At 41.2% G+C, this 25604-nt stretch overlaps 1 protein-coding gene across 4 annotated transcripts in view; it reads right to left on the reverse strand.

The window, feature by feature from the left end:
* Positions 1-2700: 2700 nt before the first annotated feature.
* Positions 2701-25604, reverse strand: part of SAMD12 (sterile alpha motif domain containing 12) — a 170597-nt gene continuing 147693 nt past the window's right edge. For 2 of the 4 annotated variants that reach the window (XM_066335143.1, XM_066335159.1), the window contains one exon: positions 2701-6553. In XM_066335143.1, coding sequence (XP_066191240.1) covers positions 6531-6553 — 23 coding nt within the window. In that variant the 3' untranslated portion in view covers positions 2701-6530. Of the gene's footprint in view, positions 6554-11801; positions 12415-25604 lie in introns of those variants that run through there. The other 2 variants (XM_066335133.1, XM_066335150.1) reach the window with 1 other exon arrangement.

The following is a 25604-nucleotide window of genomic DNA, read 5'->3' on the forward strand; positions in this document are numbered from 1 at the left end:
GCAGCTGTCATTTCTCTGGGTAATCCCACTGATGTAATTTCACTTCCAGGGCTTTATTAACCAGCTTCAATGGGGCTCATCATGAAAGCAGAAGTTTGCTGTCTTTGAAGCAAGGAACTTGTGTACTGTGCTCAGCTGCACAGTGGTACAATCACCCTCTCCATCAGCATTGCAGCTTCTCTGTCAGTTGTTGCAGGCATGACAATCTGTTTCTTGCCAGCAAGATGCTACCTCCTTAAGAGGCAAACCCACAGCTGTTATTCCTTGCTTTGACTACATATCCACGTGGCCAAATCACTTGCAGCATTTTGTCCCAGGCTGCTATCAATGAAAGGCTATAGACTCTTGGTGTGTTCAAGGGTTTTGTTGTCCTTTCTTGTCCAGTTCTCTTTCTTTAATTATGTGCAGCAGAACCTTACAACTGTGAGCAGACTTACTGATGCTCATACCAAATGCACAGCTTTTCACAGAAGCTGTTTAAATTAATACCATTTTGTGGGGGGGAAAAAAAAAAGGATATAGATTGCCCTGCCTTCCTGTAATATTGGCAACTTCAGGATATTTTTAATTCAGAAGTTTATATCCGATGATGTAGTCTAATCCTTGCATAACACTTGCCTTATAACTTCATTCAGTAATTGCTGGACCGAGTCTGGATTTCAGTTTGAGATAGAGCTTATGGACTTCGAAAAATACTCTGCACACATTTAAAGACTTTATGTGATGGAGAACATACCAGCTAACTGAGGAAGTTGTCTCCACAGGTGATCATTCTCCCTGTTAAGTATTTTCACATAATTTCTAGCCTGGAATCAGTTTCCAACCAGTAAAGCACATCATTCCCTTTTCTTCTAAATAGAAGAGTTACTTGCCTTCAGACAGCACTTCCCTGCCCAGGTAGAAGATTGTGATTGCAGAGAGAGATCAAGTCACTTCTTCAAATTGCCTGTGATAAATTAATAGCTTGAACTTCATTAGTCTGACACTATAATAAGAACTGTTTTCCTGCCCTTGACTGACACTGGGAACTATTGAAAATAATCTTTCTTAGTTGCTGATACCTTTTTTGAAAGACTGACAGTGATAAAACAAAGTGGAATGGCATCACTATTGCCAGGTCCTACATCCCAACTAGCAAGAGCATCTCTGGGGCTGATGCTGAACAGATAATTTATGACCTTCACAGCCACTGTATAATTGCAGACATACTCCCCATGCTTCTAACTTGGACTTGCTGCTATCTCCCCTGGGTTTTAAGTTTTCTGTCTTCCAGGTTATTCTCCACTACTGACCTGCTCAGATCATTATTTATTGTGCCCCTGTTCTTGTCATCTCTGGCTGTTGCCAACAGTAATTTTCTTCTTCCTTGGGGGTATATTGAAAATAGAGCATACCTTGGGAGGAGCTCATCAGAAATAGCCTCACTGAAGATAATTCATATTTACAGCTATTTTTTGTGATCTAGCCTGTAATCCATTTTTAATCCATTTAATATGGGTGATATTGATTTTGCATTGTGCTATTTTGTTCTTTATCAGAATCAAATGCTCTACAGGAGGCAAAGTATACTATGCCAGGAGAGCTTCTTTTTTCAACAATCCTTTGATATCACAAAAAAAAAAAAAAAAAAGCAAGTTTATTTGGCATGATACAGTTCTATAAAAAATGTGGAGGGTTTATCAATTTTTAATTGCTCTAATGATTACGCCATTTCAACTTTTCCATGATTTTGCCTGATAGGAAGCTAATGAGTCTACAGTTTTTTGGATCAAGCTGCTCATTCTTTTGAATTATTGTGGTTTTGGTGTCATTTCAAGCTTCCTTTATGCTTTCTGGTACTGAGGAGTCCTAGGTAAATTTTCCCTTCACCTTTGGAATCAGTTAATGGTTCTACAAACTTAGAATTAGGTTTGGATAGTTACTGCTTAATATTACTGAATTACATTTCAATGTGTAATCTGACTCCCTCCTTCCACTGCTTTCAAATACAAAACAAGACTATTTGTTTGGTTTCCAATATAGTGTGAGCAATCTCTGTGCTGGGCCTGTCTAACATCACACTTAGCTTTGCTATGACAGTATTTATTAGGATATATGTAAAGTCTTTGGTGTAACCAGCCCTAAGCTATTTGCCACTGACTTCCCATACATTTTTGGCTTCCTTCATTAAGCATCTACTTTTCTTACTTGCTGATTTATCCTCATGAGCTTGCCTAATCACCCATATGTTATGTTGGTGGTTTTTTTGCACTCCAGATTACTTTCCTGAATTTTACTATAGGAGGTTGCAGGTAATGCTGGTAATATTTTCCCCTCACCCATCAATTTTAATTACACCGAAGGACCTTCTCTTTCTAAATTAAAATCTTATTGACAGCCCATATATACCAGGGTCAACTGCAGTCCTGCAGCAGAGCTATTCAAGGAGACTCTGATGGCAGAGATGGTAACTGTTAAAGGTGACCAGCGTGAAAGATGCAAGATTTTACTTTGCTTTATTTTGAATAATGGAGATCTTTTGGCTTTGTGGCAGGTGGAGGGAGGTTCATTTTAGTGATCACAAAAAAATGCCACCTTGATGCTGGCTCCTTGGCTGAAACTAATCAACACATCTCTGGACACTACAATGGAGTAGTGCCAACGGAGGTCTGCCAGGGTCTGGCATGGGATCTTCTGAAAATTCAGAGCAAACTCAGAATCTTGTCGTTTTTAATGGTTTCATTTCCTCAATGACATTACAGCTGCAGTTGAGTGACAACACTTACCCTAAGGAAGAGACAGGGAGGGTGGACTCACTGGTACAGCATTGTCATGCATCTGGACAAAACCAAAGCAAAACCAAAGAGCTCTTGGAGCTTTTTCAATCTCCCCTCCCAGAAGGCTGCCTTTCCCTTAACAGAATAAATGGCAGGTGTTCAGGAACAGAAAGCAACTCAGAAGAAAAGAAACAAGGAACAAAACAGTGCAATGAATGATCTCAGCTGCAGCATGCTCTCTGGGGTGAGCAATTCCTTCAGGTTTCTAGTGGAGGACTTCTCATGGTGTGAAGCACTCGGAATGGCTGAGTTTCTGACAGGGATTCTTAGCGGGGTCTGATGCTGCAGCCTGGACACAGAGAAACCAGGTGAGTGTGGCAGCAGGGGAAGGCTCTAGCTGGGAGGAAGGCTGCAGGTCTGCACAGGGAACAGGGTCCTGGTCACAGCCCTGCCTTGTCTCAGAGATAAAAACTGGTGATCAATGTAACAGCAGCATGGCCTTTTATGAATTTATCTATCTCCACAGGCTGATAATGGCTGTTTTATGAAAATAGCATTAGTCTTCCACTCTTTTGCAGCGAACTAATGGCTCTGAGCATATTTAAATTCACTTCCTTTGCCGGAATAACTTATTTGCTCCCTTTCATGTTGACTCGGTCTTTGGCACTCTCGACATAAATGATTTATTGACTAGAGATAAAGCATTCTTTCCCCTGAACTGTTCCTGCAACCCAGGCAAAAGCGGATATGTCTGCTATTAATAAGGTGTTCGGCATAAAAAATGCAATAGACTTGATTGTCTGCACTCAACAGCCTTTCCGAGAACACAGTACCTGCCCCCATTCAAAAGAACAAAAATCTCTCCCACATGTTTATTTATATTAAAAACTTTTCAGAAGAATACGCTGGGATCTAGACAGTTGTTCAGGAGATGTAGAACAATTTCATAAATATCCCTGAGGAAGCATGGCCTACTTTGGGAGAATAACAGTGATTAAAAAAATCCAAACACAATGAATAGTTAAATACAAGCCAAAAAGTACAGTTATTTCCTTATGGCTCTGGCAGACAGCTACACACATGAGAAGTGTCATGGGGCTCAGGGGAGCTATGCTTGCAGTTACCCACATGCATAGGCTGGCTGCAGGATGGAGACCTACACCAGCTTCAAGGGAGGTTTGTCCGATAGGCACCTACAGCAGACTTCTCTCCGAGTCTGGCTACTCAAGGGTCTGGACTTGATTTTCACATTTCTCAGGGCCTATAATACTGCTTTTCTAGGTCACCATAGCTAAAATCCTGGGAAGCTTTTAAAGCAAACTGTTTTAACAGGAGAAGTGCACACACCTAAATTCATGCCCATATACTGGAAGATGTTCAAAACTAACATTGATACAAAAAAAGCTTCTAGAGGCTCTCTGCCTAACGCAACTTCTTCTCATACACCCTTTTAAGATAACACTCTCTGATAAACTCTCCTTTTATCATCGAAATTATTTTGGATTTTTTAACCGGGTAGTAAAATAAGAGGACTCCTATTGTAGAAGTATAGCATTCTCCTTTTAATTTAATATATCAATCAAAGTATTTTGTTTTGAATTGCTTTACCAACATGAAATTGATGTCAGTTGTCAGAGTGCATTTTTAAAACCTGTAGGAGAAAGAGCTGTAAAATTTGCTGAAGCTTACAGTGGACCTGTGCCATGCACATGGCCAGCTCTATTGGTATCAGATTCCAACCTGCAACCCTATGAAAAGCTCTAAAAAGTGCAAATGTTGCAATTGGCAAAGATCATTATGTTTTAAGGAGAATTTTTACACCAATTAATTTGAAATTAGGGACCAGGACTTTCAGAAAGAGAATGTAGAAGCTTACTGCTCTGTAATTCTTGGGAGCTCTATTTGAGAATCCATGGAAAGACCCAAACCATTAAAAATCACTAGCAACTACTGAAAATCTTTGTCACCAGTAAAAAAAAAAATTGCTTTTGGACTGAATACTCTAGAAATACCCACTAAGCTGAATCTGAGAAGGGTGGAGAGCTGAAACCTAAGCCCATAACCATTTAAAAAAAATTAAACCCTGAAGACAATTATCTGTTTCTTGTACAGGCACCCTCAGTGGTTGACCTTCCATTGTCTGGCAATGAACTGCACAATAATTTTTAAGAATTTCAACACAGGAGCTTCCTTCAGAAAGGTGCCTATGACATACTCTAGCTGCACATTCTCTCCATCACTGCAACTTCACACAGCATTGTCTCACCCAGAGTTTGGAATAAATGCTAACAGGAATGCTACAGTATCTGTTTATCAGGCTGGAGAGAGTGACAGTCTTTAAGTACACAAAAAAGCTACCTTTGATTTTAAAGAAAGAAGGAACAAAGAAGCAAGCCCCTTCAATATGTTGATGACATCAGTTCATTATAAAGAGTGTGCCGAGAAGGTCCTGATGTAAGGGACAGACATTAATTCCACTGAGTCCCCATGGAAGAAACAGTACCACAGCCAGCTGTGATACAACCAGTGATGAGGTCAGCCATTCAGAGACTGAACAAAAAACAACGTTCAGATTGAATGCAACAGTCTTGAGCCTGCTACAGTATATTGAAAGGCTTATTGGAACCATTTGCTTATTCCCAGTTCCTACCAAAATACTGGTTTGAGTAGAAAGTGGAAAAAAGTTAATGAAGAAATCTGCCCTCTCCAAAGGGAGTGTCTTGCTCCTTAGAAGTATAATCTTACACTTTACCTTTTTAGAGAGTTTGGTTTGGACTACAATTTCCCAGCCCTGCCCAAAACATAAGTGGTGGCCAGCATAAAGAACCTGAATTCTTCCAGTTTATTCTGGTTTTATTGCAGACCAAACCCAGGGTCACATACGTGTCTGAGAGAGGCTCTGTCCCTTGCCTCTCCCTTGCTGAGTTAGAAAACACTGGCACACCAGAAAACGAGACCTTTGATATTTGGTGGGTGAGAGGGAGAGCAGATACAGTATCCTACAGCTCATTCAACTACCCTGTTCTTGGCTATCTCTGTGACAGCTGTTCTCTAAGTCTTGATAAAAGAAGTCACATCTCTGCCACGTGCAAATCTATCTACACAACCTACAGTGAATCAGTGAAGGGATGCTAGTACTGGGCTTCAGTTTGGATGCAGTCTCAGCACAAACACTGAAACATATCCTCAGTATTTTAAAAAAGGACCATTATATATATATGGACTGTGCTAGTTCTGTGAGAAAAGCACATATGAAGTGCTGATATTGTTTAACAGAATACCATTAGACTGCAAAACTAACACATACAAGACGTTTACATTCCTATCAGGGTGTAATATTGTGAACATATCCACTGAGATTGGAGAACTGTTGTAAGTTTTTCCTAAAACATCATGCCATCTGCATACATAATAAAAGAATCCAGTAGTTGCCATGCTAAAACAGGACTTCTAGTGAAGGGCATAGACAGTCCCCTAAAGGGAACTCAAAAGTTATGCACAGTGATGAAGACTGGAAGAAGTTTTCCAGCTAAAGGTCTGTCAATGACCATTTTCAACAAATTAGATATTTTGGATATTTTGCACCACATATTACCACCACAGCAAACCAGGTCTCCCCAGAATGTATCAGCTGAGTGGGCTGATTTTTCTTCAAGTTTGTCTTCAATCCTCCATGGTCATCTTCTGGCAGCGCCATTTATTGTGTTTTTTTCATGAAGGAAAGTTCACTTTCATATCAAGTGGCAGGACAGCAGCTTTAGAGGCTGGAAATGTTTATGGCGAGCTCTCTGCTGGGGCTGTGAGAAACAAAATAGAAACCCAAGACCAGACTGTGAGTATAGAACAGAGCAAAGGAATTATCATGCATTTCAACTAAAATTTAAAAAGTCAGGTTTGATCTTAGTAAATGTACTCCTAGAATATATATTGTGATCCTAGTACTTTTTTTAATCAACTTTACTCACCAAGCAAAAAACTCTTAATCAATTCCTTAGATAAATATAAAGTGCAGACCAGCAATCATTTGCATGATTTAACAAATCTTCTTTGAATTTTATTGCCTCATGTGAAAGCACTGCTTATTCTTCCTGTAGTCTGAGTCCCAGAGAGCAGAGCTCTTCTGTTTGGTTGGATTTGCATTAACTACGGAAGGCTTGATAGCCAAATGTTGCAAAGGCTCTGCCAAATGCCCAAGTAGTATTTGATGTTCCTGCACCCTTTCTGCTGGCTAAGATGGTAAGAAATGGCCATTGGTGCATAGATGTGAAAACAGCTCACCCATATCCTTCCTCCCTTCAGACCCCATAAGATAATGAGGAGGTTGCAGAGTTTCTCTTTCCCCTGCTAAACAGTACAGCACACTCAGTGCTGGTGTCTTCTGTTCTGTGCCTGAAAGCCCTTGCAGAGGTGTACAGCCATCACACCATAAAGGAAGAGAATATGGAAGTTACTTCTAACTTCTCCTCCCCTTTCACCCAAACTTTTCTTTGAGAAGCACAGCAAAAGGACAAGAGGCAATGGAAAAAAGAAGCAAGAAGTGATATTCCAGTTAGATGCAAGAAAAAAAAAAAGATCTTCTGAGTGAGGGTGGTTACCTTTTGGACCAAGTTGCCTGACCAGGCTGTGGGACCTCCACCTACACAGATATCTGCAGCTCAACCACAAGTCCCCACACAACCTGACATGGCCCTTGGCTTTGAGCATAGTTTACTGGAACCATCTCCTGAAGCCTCTTCCAACCTTAATATTTTTAAGCTTATACATTTTCTAATGGGGATTTGTGGTCCTTGTTTTGCCTTTCTGAACAGGAGATGAGTACCTGTGCAGAACTGCTCATGCTGAAGCACATTCAGTTGTTAATTCAGTGTGTAGCACATAAATGCTTGTAAACCCATCACAGGCTCAAGCTTCTGGGACTGAGGAGCCATGCAGAGACAAGGTCATCATATTATATCATGGAATCATAGAATCATTTAGGCTGGAAAAGACCTTTATGATCATTGAGTCCAAGTGTTGACCCAGCACTGCCAAGGCCACCACTAAAATGTTTTGGGATGCAGCTTTGTTTATCACACAGCCCTTACCCATCACCTTTTTTATGGACCAGATCTCTGACCAGGGCAGTGCTGGGATGGGATTCATCAGAATGGGCTTTGCACCCTTTCCTGCTGATATCCTGCTTCTTTCATGAATGCATGTATCTGTATGTGTGGAAAGAGCTGGATTGTTGGTTGGGGTTTTGGGGCCAGATTCGTAACTGTGAAGATAACAGGATACTGATACTGCCAAGGCAGCATTCACATCAGCTGAAACTCAGGCTGGCAGTGGATTTCTGCTTCTCACTCCTTCAAAATCATTCCTAGTAGGCTCTTCTCTGTGTGGTGTGGTGTAACTGGCTCTGCCAAGCTGTTACTATACCCATATTTGCCTCTTCCAACCCCAAACTCTTGTAGCAATGGATATGAAGATCTGAATGAGCAGAGAAAGGATGGGATCAGTAGGTATTCCACAAGACTAAAAAAAGCCACCCACTCCCTGCCATGAGCACTTGGCCCCTGAGTGTAAATATGCCCTATGAAACAGAGGAACGCTATAAACCAGTTTCCTTAATTATATCCCTCCTTATGTGGGCTTATTTACCTGATTATGGTGCTACTCCTGATTTCTATTTTTATAGCTGCTTTGCTTTTATCCTCCAGGTTCTCTAGGGCAATGTTCCCAACACTGCCTACTGTCATCTACTACAGGAGATGCCCACATCAGTAGTGGCCCAAGAAAGATGCACATTTCAGACCCAGCAACTGGTTTCACTCCATGGAAGAACACACAGGAAGGTTTTGAGCCTTCAGCTGGTCTAAACAGATAACTGACTGCATCTCCCAAGACAGAAATGAAAGCAATGGTGACATAAACAATTTTGAAAGCAAAGGGCAAATCTATGGGGAGGTTTTAAAACAAGAGAGAAGCAAACAAGTACTTAATCTCAAAAATATTTGATTTCAGGTGAATTAGAGGATGACTCTCATCTGTGTAGCATCAATAGAGACAGGCTTGACTCACAAAGGCCTGTCTCTCTTTCTTTGAGCTCATCTGCTGCAAAGAAGGGAAAATTCCAAAAGCTCTCCCAAGCAATGAAAAATACCTTGTCTAGCCACAGAGTTGGAGGACTAAAATAAAATGGGTAAACTGGCTAATTATATCAGGTCAGGCCTCATGATTACATTCATGCTGAAATTCCTCAATCATCCCCATTGTCTCAGCCATTAGCTTCTACTTGTACTTAAGTTTGAAATGAGCCAGCTGACCCTTCAGACAGAAACCCATGAATGAGGAGAAATGGAACTGATCCCAACCTGAGCTCCATGCACACCACAGAGGCAGCACAACCACTCTGAGCCACACAGAGGTGTCTGGATACAACTGGTGACACTGAGCAAACAGACAGTAGCAGTTCTGTCAAGCTCTGCATTTAGAGCAAGCAAACTGAGGCTTTAGTGGTCACCTAGCCTTTTTCTTCTTTTATCTGCCTTTGAAGACAGAGGTTTAGAAGCACCTATTCTTCCTCATTATTTGCATAATTTCTCATCCCAGCTGGAGGATCCTCTAAGGACCCTGGTTTTGTAACAGAACATATCCAGTGTTTACTGAAAGTTAAGATCTTCATAAAAGGTATCACAAATAAGCAGTTGCCTTTGAAAACCCTGCCTGAGACAGTAAGCTCTCAAAACAAAGACAGCCCTTTGCAGGGGGTGTATATACTTACCAACACAACTGTGAACAGATCTAATCTCACATGACATTTTCAAGAAGCTGATGTGGAAAGATAACGATCATTGCAAAGCCAGAAATGTATTTCAGGTTTTGAGTATCTGTGCTGTGTGATTTTTGTCTGAGAAAGGGACATATTTTACACTCATTTTAAACACATTAATTCAACTCAACCTAGAGGTATTACCTATTTGCCAGATTTCCATAATTGAGGCATTCTGATAAAGAAAACAAGCATCTATTATTTTTCCTAAGTTTACTCTCCTGGAACTAATTATGTACTATATTTCTGAAGTCAGCACATTTCAAACACTGGATTATAATGAAAAATGCCTATTTCCAAGCATCCTTCTACCATCTATTCCTTGGAGTCAGTGAAAAACTGCATTCTGCTATATTTAGTAATATTTTTCCTGTGCTAGAAAGGCTGTAGGTATCTCACTTCACGTGTCTCATGTCACTTGAGACATTATAATATGCTGTACATTATTGCAGACTTGTTGCACCTTGCTATTAGCTGATTAGAGTTCATATAATGGTTGAATGAGTGGGGTTGGGAGGAACTCCCCTGCCATGGGCAGGGAACTTTCCACTAGACCAGGTTACTCAGAGCCCCATCCAGGCTGGCCTTGGACACTTCCAGGGATGGAGCATTCACAGATTCTCTGGGCAACTTGTGCCAGTGCTTCACCACCCTCACAATACAGAACATCTTCATAAAACCAGTTTAAGGCTCTTGTTCTGTCACACCATTGTGGAAAGTCCCTCTCTAGCCTCATTGTAGCCCCCTTTAAGATAATGGTAGGTTCTATAAGGTCTCCCTGGAGCCTCTTCTTTTACAGGCTGAACAGCCCCAGTTCAGCCTGTCTTCATGGGAAGGTGTTTCAGTCTCATGATCAATTTAGTGATTCTGGATGCCTCTGGACTCATTCCAACAGTTCTTGTACTGGGCTCTCCACAGCTGGACACAGTACTCCAGATGTGTTCAGCTCTGGGGCCCCCAACAGATCCTATTACCATTGAAGAGTTCTGGACATTGATAAAAGAAAATGCCTGGCAGCCCATTCATAGATTTACCCTTTTCTTTATTGTGCATTGAATTATTTTTAACACAGGTGTGAGAGAGTGAGGCGTTTCTGTAAGGCTCATGGAAGTTCGTGTAAAAAGAAGCTGATCCCAATCAGTCACTATGGCGGAAGGAGAGTGGGCAAGGGCTGGGAAGTGCTGCCATGGGGCAGCCTAGGCAAGGACAGAAACCATTTACCCCTGTAGTTTACAAATAAATTTGTACCTGCATTTGGTTTCACTCTATCACAAAGCCATCCCATTCCTGCTCTGGGTGGAGAATAGGTTAAGAGAATAGTTCTTTTACCCTGTCGGTAAATGCAGCTATTGCTGCACATCCTCATTACGTAACAGGTCGCTGATAACCCGGGTCAACAATGCTAGAGATCCAAGGTTACCTCAAACAATTGTGTGTGTGGAGCCAGCTGGAGCCAGCACAGAGTGGGTGGCAAAGCACGGCCCCCAGCTTGCCCCATCCACCCACCGACCCCTCCTCTCATGGGAGCAGCTCCGGCTGGAACAGACTGCAAGTCAAGCCTCAGGGCTGCATAGAGACAGTGCCACAGCCCAGCAGCCTGTGTTAAACGGTGACACATTAATCTAGGGACTGAATGCAACACCCAGCAGCCAAGAGAATATAGACATGTGGATGCTTTTTGATAAACCTGCCAATTTTGTTTTGATTCCCAACCAGTCATGTCTTTTCCCCTCGTTACTAAAAACCTGTAGCTGATACAGTCTTGAAGGTAATTTAATGTTGTTTGTCAAATGCAGTTGTCAATATGGTGGAAAAATTCCAAGGGGGAAACGAAGGAAGTCTCTTCTTACTTTGATTTTTTAATTTGGTTGCCAAGCAGGAAACCAAGATTTGGGTTTTGGAGTACCTTGACAGAAAAGGTGGGCCTGTGAACACAACACCTAGAGCATCTAACACAGTAATCCTAATCCCAAGCATTTGATATTATTTAATGAGTCCATACAAAATAACTATAAAAGCCAAAAATATGTGGAATCAAATGTTGTCTTCCCTTCACATGTACTTTTTTAGGGGACAGTTAGGACATATTTGTCAAGTTAGGACATATTTGTCATTAACTATAAAACCCAACCATGAAACAAGACATTCTTCGTTGAAATGATCAGGGACATTGATGTACCATCACAAGCCTCCAAGAGCAGAGTCTTTAAAGCAAACAGCAGCTGACATATTAATTGCTATTTCTGTAAGGATAAATTCAAGGTTCTTTTTCTTTTTCTGGACAACTTCCTCCCATAAGCAGGTACTCTTAATCCTCCAGGATAGAGTTTTAATATCACCATAAATACGCTCCTGAATAAATATTCCGGCATGAGATCTAGGGAAAAGAATGACGTTACAAGCAATAAACTCCTTGGCGTTATTTACGTGTTGCTACACTGAGTGTCCCAGCCCCAGACAAGGGCTTTGAGGGGAGATCTGGAACACAGCTTGGCACAGGCACTCGGGCACGGCGCTGGGCACGGGCCACGACCCGCCCTGGTGAGGACGTGGGTACGTGGGATCCTGGCTCACTCCACACGTGCTGCCCAGATCAATGCCACTTCTCATCTCAAGGAAGGCTTCAGGGTGCCTTCCAAAGGCAGTTTAGACAGGATGCTCAGAGTTTCAAGACAGATGATGAACATTCAACAAGGTCAGGCAAATCCCATCCTCTGTGTTCTGCCTTGAGAGATAACTCCCTTCCTGCCTGTGCTGCTGGGCTCTCCAGCCTGCATCAGGCAATTCTGAGATGAAACATTTCTGGGAGAATGGATGTCGTGGCAGATGCTCTCAGCAGGTAACCTTCTGAAAAGACAATTAGTCAGAGGTTATTGCAGCTGCTCTGTGGAACACAGTTGGTTCACACAGAATGGGTTGAAAATGTAGTTGTCCAAAATGTGTTTTGCTAAGCTATTCAAAGCCATCAAATAGTCAGATTAGCCAAGAGTCTCTTTATGAGTCACACACAACCCTGGCTTCTTTACCAAAGAAACCTCTCAACAAGTTTACTAGGTTTAACAAAATGAGGACACATATCGATTCTGTGTACAGATGATTTATGCAGAAATTTTGGATCTTTGCCCTTTCCTTCAAAGATCAGAGTTCTTGGTGGACAACTCTCTAAAGTTCTTGAGCTCACACTCTAGTCTTGCTTTAAAAAATATCTTAAAAGACTTTTACATCTTCTGAACTTGATTTTACAGTGTAATCTGAAAACCTCAGGACTAAAATCTGTCCCAAGAAATTACATCCTTTCTGTGCCTGTGCCTAACCAGCTTGTGAAAATTTCCCAAGCTTAGAAGTTTGGTTCAAAAACCAGGAAAAATCCTAGGAGAGATTCTTTCTTCTTTCAAAGTGGTTCATTCATCTCAACTCAAGATGCCTCATACATCCCACCACCCACCTGCTGCTGCAAACATTCAAAGAAAACAGAAAAACACTTGCATTCCACAGATTATGATGATATCCTTGAACTCACAAGCAGTTAAAATATTTTGAAAAATTATATGCAACTGCTTCCTCAATGCTTATGGGTTCTTTCAAAGAAGTCTCTTGATCTACTGCACACCTACTTATCACTGTGAACAGTGAACTGGCTGTCCTGAAGCATTCTGCTCAAGAAACTCAAATTGTGGCAAGCAAAGATTTAAAGGAATGGGATGCTGAGGAGTCTGATAGTCTCATCTGGTGCTGTCTGAAACTGAAAATGCATATGAGATTGCTGACTTTATGCCTTATCATGCATCCCTCTCACTGCCTGGTTGTAATCAGTTCTTGGTCTCCCAAGTTCTTGTGAGGTGCTCTGCAGGATGTGAAAAAGGTTGTTACAGATGAATGGCCTTCCCCAAGCTGTGGCTCTGTACAGCCATTTGCACTGCATTGTGAGCCATTGCATATCTGTTGCTTTCACCTCAAGAGACTTTTGGGTTTTAAAATGAAGCTCCAGGACTGCACAAACTGAGTGAACTCAAAGAAGACATAGCCTTTAGTGGTATCTTCAGCATGCACATAAGGTGCTTAAGCAGACAGTCCTCAGTGGTTTGATGGCTGCTCTGATCACCACCTGGAACCTGTATTTGCATTGATTCTGCAGGACACTTTGGGAATTATTCTGTGCATTATAAGTTCTGTGCATTATATCATCCTATTACTTGCTTAGGATTCTCAATGAAATATGCATTAAGTTAAGGAACACAATCAGATGAAACTAAAGATTTCACTGGAAAAATTGACGTATTATAGCAAAAGGGTTTGGAAACTCTCTGGAGCTACAACTCCCTCACTAGTTATGCAGAATTTATGCAGGATTAATAGGTGGAACAAACTATCCACCTTAAGGGAGATATTCACTGTGAGATTCCCTGAAATGAAAATTTCCATTCTGTGATTAACCAAGCAAAAAGGGAAATTATACCTACTAAAATCACCTAAAAGACTGCTCACATGCACACACATATTTACCACACAATAAAACAAAAATGCACCATGAAACCTACAAAACCAGTCCCCACCCCTTAGTTAGCTGAACAAGCAAGTTTGTTTAGCTTTTTGCAGGAATTAATCAATATATACCCTTTACCTGTACTATCATGTCATGTTATCACTGTGTTCTCCAGGACCCTGGTGCACTGCTCTGAGCACCAAAACAGACAGAATGCAGACAAAGAGCATTTTGGTACCATTTGGTACTTGCAGTTCGGCATGTGCCCCACCACTTCATTTAATGCACAATGTCCAACTTTTATTCAGAAAATAATTATTGCTATTCTCATGGACACAGTGTCTAAACATGTCATCAAAAGGTCTTAATTTCAAAATACCTCAGTGAGAAGACAGGGCCTTATTTTACAGTTCCTAGTTAAGCACAAAGGGAGTCACAAGGCTTGCACTGGTGCTGTCTGTCCAGCTCCTGTCTCCAGCAACAAGTGCTTCAGGCTGTCAGAGCCATGTTGGGCTCCTGAGGAAAGGGAGTCTGAGGAAGCTTCTGGAATACACACCCCAGAATGCCAATGATGCCTTCTCCTAATCTGGCCCAAAGTCTGATTTTATCTCAAAATTGTACTTTGCTGATTGCCATCTGAAAGTGAAATTGCTGGACCATCAATGTTAACAATCCCTCAGGGCCCTCTACTACCACTGGGTTGTATAGGAAAAAAGCAGCCACTATTTCAGCCTCATCAATCTGACTGTGACAAAGTCCTCCCAGGCATCCTCAGAAAGGTCTACACAGCAATTAGCGTGTTGTATACACCACTACTGTTTTAAAAATAAAATCAAGTAGAAGGCCTCTGGTCTCCTTCTCCCAGTGCAGGACCAAGCTCAGGGAGAGCGGCAGTGAGGGCAGGTCCTATCCAAGGCAGGGCTCTTCTTCCACCCCATGACTAATGTCGTGTCAAGGCAGCAGAGTGGGCTCACATCTGCACATGGGGCTTCATGTCACTGTCTAAACAGCTGGAAAGTGAACTACAGTGATCACAACGAGTTAGCACATTTGAAGAGTCCCCTAGGTGATTACAAAGACTGTATCTGGACGTTTTCCCAAAGGAGACCCTAAATACCAGTAATGCTGCCTTGGCAGAAGAGCTTGATAAACAAAGGATGGGCAGTTTGCATCAAAGTTCTTAAGTCTTGCATGAAGTCTAAGTACTGAAATTATGTGGGCTGTATCGACCACAGAGCCAAGCAAAAAAGTCAGTCATGAAAACCTGATGTGTTTGAAACAAAGAAAGCCAGTGTTCAGAATGCATGAGCTAATCAGTCATTCAGGGTTTTGGGGAGTTCCTGCTCAGCACAGGGATTCTTTGACTGGTTGCAGATTGTGTTTTACTCTGATTTGCCCGTTTCCTATCATTTTAATTTGGAGACTATCCAAAGCAAAGCACCTGCATATTCTTCTGTCTCTTTTTGAATCCTGGACATGTTCCTGAAAAGATGATTGCACAGAAATGTATACAAATGGTGACAGACCACACCATATGCTGTGGAGGTGATACTGTCTGTGCTTGCTGCCATCCCAAGCAAAATGCTGTGTAATCTCTCCCTTTGCCCAAACTAAGTGGTATCAACCATGTCCTGTGGGACAATTTACAGGAACTGCTGGAATTCTCCACATTACCCTGTCTGCCTTCGAGTCCAGTTTTTCTTCCCAAGGAAGCCCAGGCCCAGGAAGATGATGCACTCCCCATCCTCACCCTCATGTCCTGCCATCACTGGCCAGGCTGGGCATCCAGCCCAGGGCTGGGACACGCTCTCAGGTGCTGTAGCAGAGTCATACCCAGTGTAAATTAAGGATGGGACCAATGTACTTGGTGGCAGAAAATAATTCAATACCAGAGAGAAATTGACCTTTAAAAGTCAGATGGAAGGGCACTGCTACACTTTAAAGAGAAGGATTTGGGGCTAAATGTCATATCAGGAAAAAGACTTCCATTCATCATTCAGGTTCTTTGCTTGAAGAATGTAACAGTATGGACTGATGGATGCAGGAAAGTGAAATATGCAGCAGAGCAGCACCATCTTTGCCTTAGTGGGTAAGGCAAAGGTCTTATCTGCCATATCACAGATCACTAGACTTCCCTTTGCTGTCTTAGTTAAATAAATATGTAATTGTTCTGCACAAAGTGGAACAGCATAAAAAAAAAGACACACATCATATCTCTCTCTCACCTGGAAGCTTGTCTTTAAGGTTAGAGATGTAAATAAATAAAGCTTGTGTGGATTTCTGAGATGATTCACTTTAACTTCTGCAGATAGCCTGATTAAAGCCAGCTGGGTATTTCCACACATAATTGCAGACTCAAACCCCAGATAAATATAAAACACAGACAGGAGTGGGATGGGAGAATCTATCCCTGCCTGTGCTGAGCTAGGAGAAGCAATTTGCTGTGCAGAGCACCAGCTCACTTGGCTCTGGAGTTTGTGTGGTGGTTGAACAAACTCATTTCACCCATCCTAGATGGGCAGTCAGCCTACAGTGTTATCTAGGCTTCTTCCACAAGCAGTGGAGAAAGACAGGGCCCTTTGAAGAGTGACCCACCTACCTACTTGTCATATTGGATAAATGATTCCTTGGCAGCTCCACTCTTCTCTGATTACCAAGAAAGCTGACTGATGAGCTGAGAGTAGTTATCCACCAATTAAATGGCAAACAAGAGGTGACAGGAATTGCAACTTCATGCTTAATTTGATTGTTACAATTTTCAATTAGCATGTGAAGTGTAGGTAACACAATGATCAGGATTAGCATGTTTAATGCTTACACTTCTACTGATATCCAGAACATTATAGATTCCGGCGACGGATAAGATCCCTAAATTCCTTTGAGGCCTTGGATATTGGAATTTGACAAGGAAATTACACACCAAATAATCTTCTTAAAAATTCACACACATAACTGAGATAATGAGATGTTTCCTGCAAAAAGTCCACAAAGTACTAAAGTTTTGTAGAGGAATTATTTACTCAGCACTATTGGTATTATTTTGTAGCCGGATAATTTATTGTGCCTATGCTGCCAAATTGTTTCAATTTGCTACTGATTTCTTGTCATTTCCACTTGGAATACATGAGCAAATGAAAAGAAATTCACATAGGTAAATAAAATTGGAATTAACAAAAATAGTGGTTTGTTGTTGTTAAACACCTTTCATATTTGAGCTGTGGTAGGAAATTAGGTTGGTAAGAACTTGTAACTGGAAAAGTTCTAACATTTTATCTCAGGCCAAACAGTTTATTGCAATTCGTGTGCAGACAAACTTTCATGCCTCAAAAATCAGGGAAAAATATGTAATGGGCTGTGGTAGTTCTCCCCCAGTGCCAGAACAGTAAGCATCCTAATTAAATTTTTGCTTCAAGGAAGGAAGAAAGGAAGGAAGGATTTCTGCCACTGGAGCATAAAACAGATTTTGGCTAGAAAGATGGACAAGATATTCAAAAACCCTCAAGGAATTTGCACACCAAAGTCTCATTAAAGTCAACAAGACTTTGATTTCCAAGTTATTTGTGAAAATTTTCTCTGATGATGCCTACAAGTCTTTCAATATTTATCTTAAACAAGTGCTGACACATCATTCAAAAGCAGATCTGGAGTAGCAACAAGTTTTGGTAACCCCTCAAGACATTTCTAAAGCCTCACCCACAAGAGACACAAAACTTCTGGCATGTCCATATGTCTGGAATTTTCAGTTTGCATCATGCATTTGTCTATTTAGGGTAATTAAGGGCATGCCTCTGTGAGCACAGTACTGCGAGGGAACGGGCGTCTGGATGTGAGCAGAACAGATGCTGTGTGGTGTGTGCCCGTGTGCCCTCGCCCCGCGGCAAACACGGGGCACTGAGGAGGAGCGAGCAACACGTGCTCAGCATTCACACTCCACCTCCCAGCGGCCTCACGGGCACACGGCTCAGGTAGCCACACTGTCAGATTTGTTTCACAAGCCCAGACACCATCACACACTGCCCAAGAATAAACATAACCAGAACACCTTTTGCTAAGCCATCTTTTAACTTGTCCTCCATCACCTCCAACACACTCTTCAAGGATTTTGTGTTTGATGCTCATCCCCACTTAGGCTGGACCTGGCTTGGGGGAAACAAGAAGAAATAGATACTGGGACTGGTTGGCTAAGAGGTTAGCTAGGAGAATCCATGCCCTAGGTTCCTGGAGAGCCAGAATTTAAACATCGTACACATAAAATGCCTAAATGGATATAAAAAAGGAAGCTGTGATGTTGCAGAGACTAGAAACCTGAACAGCAGGCTTATCAGAAAAGCAGTGTGAGATGTTCAGGAATAGCCAGTCGGTTTGCCCTACTAATGAAAAGGCTTTTTCTGGAAAAGTCTCAGATTTGAGAATCCTGGAGTTTGGCCCTGAAGGGTATGGGAACTGGGAGAGCTGTAAATGTGTTAAATATCAACTTCCTAATGACACTTATCATTCAGCTTCTACTTTCCATTCTGAGAATTCAAAGAGAAATGATCTCACCTCGCTAGGGTGTAACTACAACATGCTGCTGCAGCTCAGGTCTCCCTGTTTTTTCCAGTTTTCTCTGGTTAGAGAATCCCATGAGATTGCGATATCTGTGGCCTTAATGGAGCATCCTGGAGATGTCTCTGTGAATTGGGCACCGCCTGCCAACAAGAACTTTTGTCTAACCTCTGGGCCCAGATTCCAAATGAGAAATTCATTCTAATGTCTCAGGAAATTACATCTTCTGACATAGATGAAAGGCATTTCTTCATTGCTTCTGACTATTGTTCATTGCTATTACACAGATCAGGCCACTCCAGCAACCACTTCTAAAACCACTGCTACAAATCCACCTCAGATTTTCTTCTTGCAGATACTAATGGCTTTATGTAGAAAGAAAGAAAGAAAAAAAGCTTTAAAATGCCTTTTTGCTTCTAGTTCAGTCTCAAGAATTTCAAAAGGAAATAACCTGTGAAATCACTGGTAAAGAGGTAAGACTTCTGAATCTGGTATTTAAAAAGGGTTATCCAATAGCTATCCTTCTCTCCTAGAAAACAAGTTTTTATGTGTATTTTAGCTTTTTATGCTAAAGCACATCATTGATACAATGCCAAGACTGGGAATTCCCTACCTGTGCAAACTCCTTATGGCATTTTGGTGTCTGTGCTAAGAGTCTGCACATTCAGTGCTCCTTGGGAGTGCCTGATGGGAGTAATTCTGTTCACTGCTAAACCAGCTTTCTTTTTGCACCTTCAAGCAATGGAAAGAGATTTGCCCTCTGCCTGTGGGCTGAAGACCATGGTTGTGCTTCCAGCACGCACACAATACTGGGAGCACAGTTCTGTGTGATGAATCACTCAGTGGTGGAGATAGTTCCCCAGCCTTTCCTCCCCTTCCTCCACTGCCCTGCTGCTGGCCCAGCACTGCTGCACAGTACAATGGACCTGTGAAACAAGCCTATCAGCAAAGCTAGACCGAGGCTTTAAACCAGTTTATTTCCTAGATCTGCCTCAGAGCTCCACCATGGCTACAGTGGTCCTGGCAGGGAGTGGGAGGAATGGCCACAGGCAGCATCAGGAGCCTCTTCAGCCAGCTCTGCAATCGGAGCATTCATAACGTGGTGGAGTCTGGCTTGCATCTCCCCAAATGCTGACTATGGTCGCTCAAAGAACATAGATGTTTAACTAGATTTAGAAAGGTAATAAAGAATGAAGCCAGCAGGCTGCAAATGGATAGACTGTGCTGTAGATAACAGGCACAGCTAATTCTGGTTTTAAATAACAATAGGGACAGCAGACCCACTGGCAACAGCCAGAGCATTTCTTCAAATTATGCATTCTCTGACTTTTCTTTTGCTACTGGCAGGCCCAACTCTGCAAACTATTTTTAGTAGTGTTACTTTGTCAATGCCCAGCCATGAACTGGGGTCCCACTGTGCTATTCAAACACTTAAATAAAGGCTGGTTTCTGCCCAAAGACTCTGAAATCCAACTTACAAAAATCCCATAGGTTTAAATGGCAGAAAGAATTACATTGGCAGTATGATGGTTTATTGTCTTTTATTACTTATTTTACTAAATATTATTTACTTCATTTGCAGCAGTCGGAGTAGAATGATGAAAAAAATGTTTCCAAGCAAAAGACTGGAACAACTCTGCAGTGCTGCTGGTGAAATAACAAGCCTTTTCAATGAAAGAAACTGTAAGCATTGAACAGCCCAAAATGGCTTCTGCAGAGCCACAGCAGTATTGTATGCAAATATGTAATTTAGTTGTTTTTATGTAACCTGGCTATTTTGTAACCACAGAAGTAGAGATTAGACAAATGGGGCATATGCCATTTCTAAAGAATCTACATGGGAAAAAATGCACTGCAGTTACAGTCCTGATACTTAAAACTAGCTACTCAGAAGACACATTGCCAGCTAACAGCAAATGATTCAGTTTCATTAATGATACTGATTTGGAATAGAATACACACAAATGAGTCTATATACATACATGATCTTAAAACAAATTTTAATGAACAGTGATTATCTTGCTGCTATCGAGTGCTGTTCATCCAGGTGTGCTTTACAAACCAACTGCACAATCACATACTCATTTGCACACGAACAAAGGAGTTTACTGTGTCTATCACTAGACAGCCATCATCTCTGCTGTGACAGCATGAGGTGCTCAGAACCATGCACAGCACTTTAAAGACACTTTTGCACAATAAATGCAAAATATAGACAGGTTTTGTGTCTAGACAGGCTATGTATCTACAGTATCTCAAGCTAAAATGTCATGAGAAACATATATATACATATATCACACAAAATCTACTGATAATGACTATATATATATATATATATATATATATAAATCCCACAAGTGATTAGGACTAAATACCTATATTCTACAAATTCAGCAACTCATCCATACCACCATGCCAAGATATAATTTGCTACTACCTTTAAAGAAGATGACCCCTATTCCCAGAGAGCAGACGGCCTGCTGGACAAGTGACTAGGATATTAGCTCAGGATTGAGTGGCTAATATCTTTACACAACTCCAGTTCATCTGATCCAACATGAGAAACATGTTTTTACTCCCTATTCCGACACTCAGTTTCCAAAACATTTGCAGAAGCCTCTACGAGGCTTTTGGAAAGCTTGATAACTTTTCCCACTAAAACTAAGGCATTCTGACAGCCAAAAGTTTAACTGGATCTCTCCAAATGGTCTTTATAATCTGTGGTAGGGATCTGGATCAATTCTGAAACCAAAGCCCAGGACAAGAAGCACCACTAAAGGTGACAGCAGATGATTGTTTGAAAATATCTGCTCCCCATTACACAACATTAGCTGCTTATATTATGTAACACATGCAACCCAAAGCCTACCTACCACACTTGGTATTTTGGGCTGCTGTACCAGCAAAGGTCTTGCAAATGAAAGTGTGGCCCAGATTCATTCAGCTATTTTTAGACACCTACTGCTGTTAACTATTTATGTCTTGCAGACTACACAGTGCAGAGCTGGGCCCTACCTCGGGTCCCCAGCACCAAACCTGATTGCTCTCAGGAGATCCTTATTGCCAGTTACAGTAGGAACACCAAGAAACCTGGGACATACCTGCAGGTAGATGGGACCTCAAAATCTGATTCTGTGATGCAGAAGAGCAAGGTTTTCACTGAAAGCCTAGTTCAGTTGGAGGGGACCTGTGTTCATCTAATTTAATGGCCTGACCTGTCCAACCATAATCTCAGTTAACATGTGAGAAAATGAACTGTGATCTGTGCTGCATCTACAGAGCTGAGGGGGGAGAAAAGTAACAAAACTATTCTAGATAACCAAGGCTCAATGCATGGCTCTGAAGACACACGGAACAGATTTTTTTGAGTAAGGCAGTGCCATTCTTACATACTAATGTGTAATAGAACACTCTAAAAATGTTTTATAGGAGTTATTGTGAGAGACAGAATTAGTTTAGGAACTTTGCCTTTTGAAGACTGTGACAAGTGCTACAAAGGTGAAAAACAGTCTCCCTGAAATGGAGGTTTCTGATAGTAGCTTGCCTAGTGCTTGCATCTCTGCATGGTAGCAGAACTACTGACTTTGTTGGGAACGACCAAGACTCCCTGCTTAAATACCAAGTCACGATAAATCACTAACTCTAGTGCTGGCTATAAATTGTGGTAACATTTTATTTGAGATTTTGAGGACCAGACAAAGGATTTGGAAGACTGGAATAGAAGTTGTGCCCTGTTGACCAATTTCCCTGTTAATTCCATATAGGTTCCTGTTGGACCTTTCTTTTCTCTAAATAAAAATCTGTGAAGGTCTGATACCAGCTATCTGCCAGCAGTTAAATGTCCTGCTGTGACTGCACAGCAAATTACCTCATTCTAGTGAGACTGGCACTGATGGAGCTCTCTTCACCCAGAGGCACATCCATCCTAAATAGAGAGCAGCTCTCAATCCTCTTAGTTTTTTTGACTTTATAATCTTGGACTTACTATCTCCCCATGCCATAGCACTTGCTTAATGTAAGAAAGGGACAAAATAAACACACAGAACTGTGTTTGTACATATGCAGACACTATGAATGAAGATACAGCAAATTCTCCAGCACCTCTGGGGGATCTAAAAGCATCCCCTGTAACCCTGCTGCATCAAAGAACAGCCAGAATCTGGTTTCTAACGTCATCTGACACCCTTTCTCCGCATTACGTATTTGGAACTGTCTGCAAACTTAATATTGAATGTGAAATCAAATTATGTAAACAGCCATTCTCATTCCAGTAGAAACATCAAATTCAATTTCAAGGTAGGATATCTAGATTGGGGAAGATTCCATTTGTACTTCTAGATGTTTATTCCCCAAAACAAAGGTCTTTTTAATGCTGATGATTTGCCCCAATTAGAGTCACTGATGGCCAAGATGGAAGGGCCAGAAGAAGGACAAAAATATAACATCTGGGCCTATGGCGTGAAGACTACACTTTGTATAGACAATCAAATCTGCCTCTTATTGACACCAGTCTAACTATCTGGATATCTGGATTTTTATCTTGTCTCTCTGTGTTGGCACTGATTACTGTATACACCCACCTTGTCATCTCCAAACAAAAATATTTTTCACTCTTCCAGCTTATCCTTGGTGTGTCACGATGCATGCCAGACTTACCTCTGAAAATCTGTATTTAAATCCTTCTGTTTTGTCTGAGTAACACACAGGAAATTCACTCTTTGATTTCTAGGTAAGACCAAAATGGACTCACAGTAATACTTAACCAGAGACAGTTTATTTAAAAACATACTGTCATCTCCATAACTAGCCCATGCAAGCTAAAGGCTTTAAAAAATACTTCAATTGTTACTAGTGCATCTGAAACCTACTGCCATTTTTTTTTAGGTTGTCTGCCATGTTTTTTAAGTAACTCAGTCTCAAAACAAAATAAAATCCATCACAGGCACCCACAGAACGGTAGTGAAAAAGGATTTCATTTCTGCTTTGGAGAGATGCTTAACTGTGGCAGCCTCCTTTAGTTTCAGGAGAGAGGAAATGAAAAAACCAACCCCAAATATAAAGGAGACCAAGCATAGTTGTATATAGATGTTAAAAAAAAGACTGATGACAACAGAGTTCTATCATTTATCCTTACCTAAAAACATGCAAGTAGACAAATTAAGTAGATGTATGCTCTGAGTATACATTAATGTTGGTATTGCACACCTACAAAATAACTTCCCATTACACACTCCTTAAGCCACTATGAATTTCGTTGGCATCTGCATGCCAGTGGAAGGAATGAAGCAGTTAGTGGTATGAATTGTTGTTAAAACTCTATTTAGAACAATTATATATTTATACTAGCTGAAATTCTTTACTGTCCATAGTCAGCTTTCAGCTCTAAAATCCAAGTCCCTAGGATACATACATAACATACATTTACAGTGTAAGGCTATGGCTGTAAAAAAATATTAAGGAGGAACCCTTGCCAAAGTAGCACTAAATAATTCCTTTCTAGTTAAGGTTAAAATTATGGCTAAGAGAGTAGAAGCTTGCTAATTCACTTTAAGGATTGGGAGACTCAGTGCAAATTACTGAATTTTGCAACTAAGTGAGAAACACATTTAAAAGGCAAGTGTAATTTATCACAAAATGCACTTTGCTCATTTATTTTGACAACTGTTATTTAAATTATTTATGCCCTTCCATCACGTACTAGTAAATGTACTGTAGCCTGTTTTGTAAAAATAGTCAACATGAGACTAGAGTAACAACATCCAGTATTAGCCTTTGCTTGGAGGTGAACAGAAACCAGCATTTTGTGCCTTGCAGGCACAAACAGAGTTTTAGAAAAGGGCGGTCATGGTGGTTCTTGGGTTTTGGGTTTTTTTGTTTAACACAATGCTAAATCTACAGCAGCTACTACTGTTTCAAACATTTGTATTGAAGCTTGAGTGTTCACAGAAGTGGGGCCACTTATTTAAGCATCTTATTTAAGCATCTTATTTAAAGGCTTAATAATGTGAGACTAGGTTTCCCTCATTGGAAACTTTGATTGGTGCCCAGGAGCAAGGTTCTAAATCTGAAACAGTCATAGGAGCTTTGTTTGAGCGGGCTGATGAACATTAGCAAGTACCTAGCTTTGAATTAGTGCATTTCTTTAAAGGAAGAAAAATTTTGCCTTCTCCCTGTTCCTATTTCAAGGCTATCTGAAGGAACAAAGCAGAAAGCCACACCTTCCTCTCCTGAGCAGTGGTTTGAATTTACAAACTTGTATCACAGGCACAAAATCGAAGTAAGTGCACATGAGGAAGGAGAAAAGTTAAAGCAGATTTGGCTCTAGTCATTCCTGGAATCAAGTTATGTCAAGACTGTGAAACACTGAGGGTGTTGGCTGGAGTTGCATCACAGCCAACCTACGCTTCTGAACACCATGTACTCAGGAAACGAGGGAGTTGGGCATCCCATGAGGATTAGCGCAGCAGGCTTGCCAGTGCATGTGCTCCCAGCCATTCTAGCATTCCTGCTATTCTGAAGAAGCAAGGGAAAAAAAACCCCAAACCCCAGCTCCCCACCTGACTAGTAAAAGATTAACAATTGTGAAAGATGCTGGACTGACAGCCTGAATGAGGGATGTGTGGGGTTTGTGAGGGGTTTAGGCATTGGTAACTGCAAGGTACAGTACAGGAGATCTTTGGAAGGGAGCTGGAGAACTTCTAGAGGCTCCTTTCCTCCATAACATAGAGAAATCAGATTCACCAGAGTCTAACATTACTGTTGCATTCACCCACCTAACTTATACCTTAACTAATGATGATTATTAATTACCCTTAATTACATGAGATGCCTGAATTAATGATGGCACTTCTCAATTAGAAGGGTGGTATTTTGGTGCCTCAGCATATGCTACAAATCCAGGCCCTGCAGTATTATCTTCTCACTTACATACACTCATGATTGAAGGTACTGAATATCCTTTCTGTGCAAGGTTAAAAAAATGGCCCTTGAAAATACTTACTGTGAAATC

Source organism: Sylvia atricapilla, chromosome 1, assembly GCF_009819655.1.
Source record: "Sylvia atricapilla isolate bSylAtr1 chromosome 1, bSylAtr1.pri, whole genome shotgun sequence".
NCBI classification, from domain to species: Eukaryota; Metazoa; Chordata; class Aves; order Passeriformes; family Sylviidae; genus Sylvia; species Sylvia atricapilla.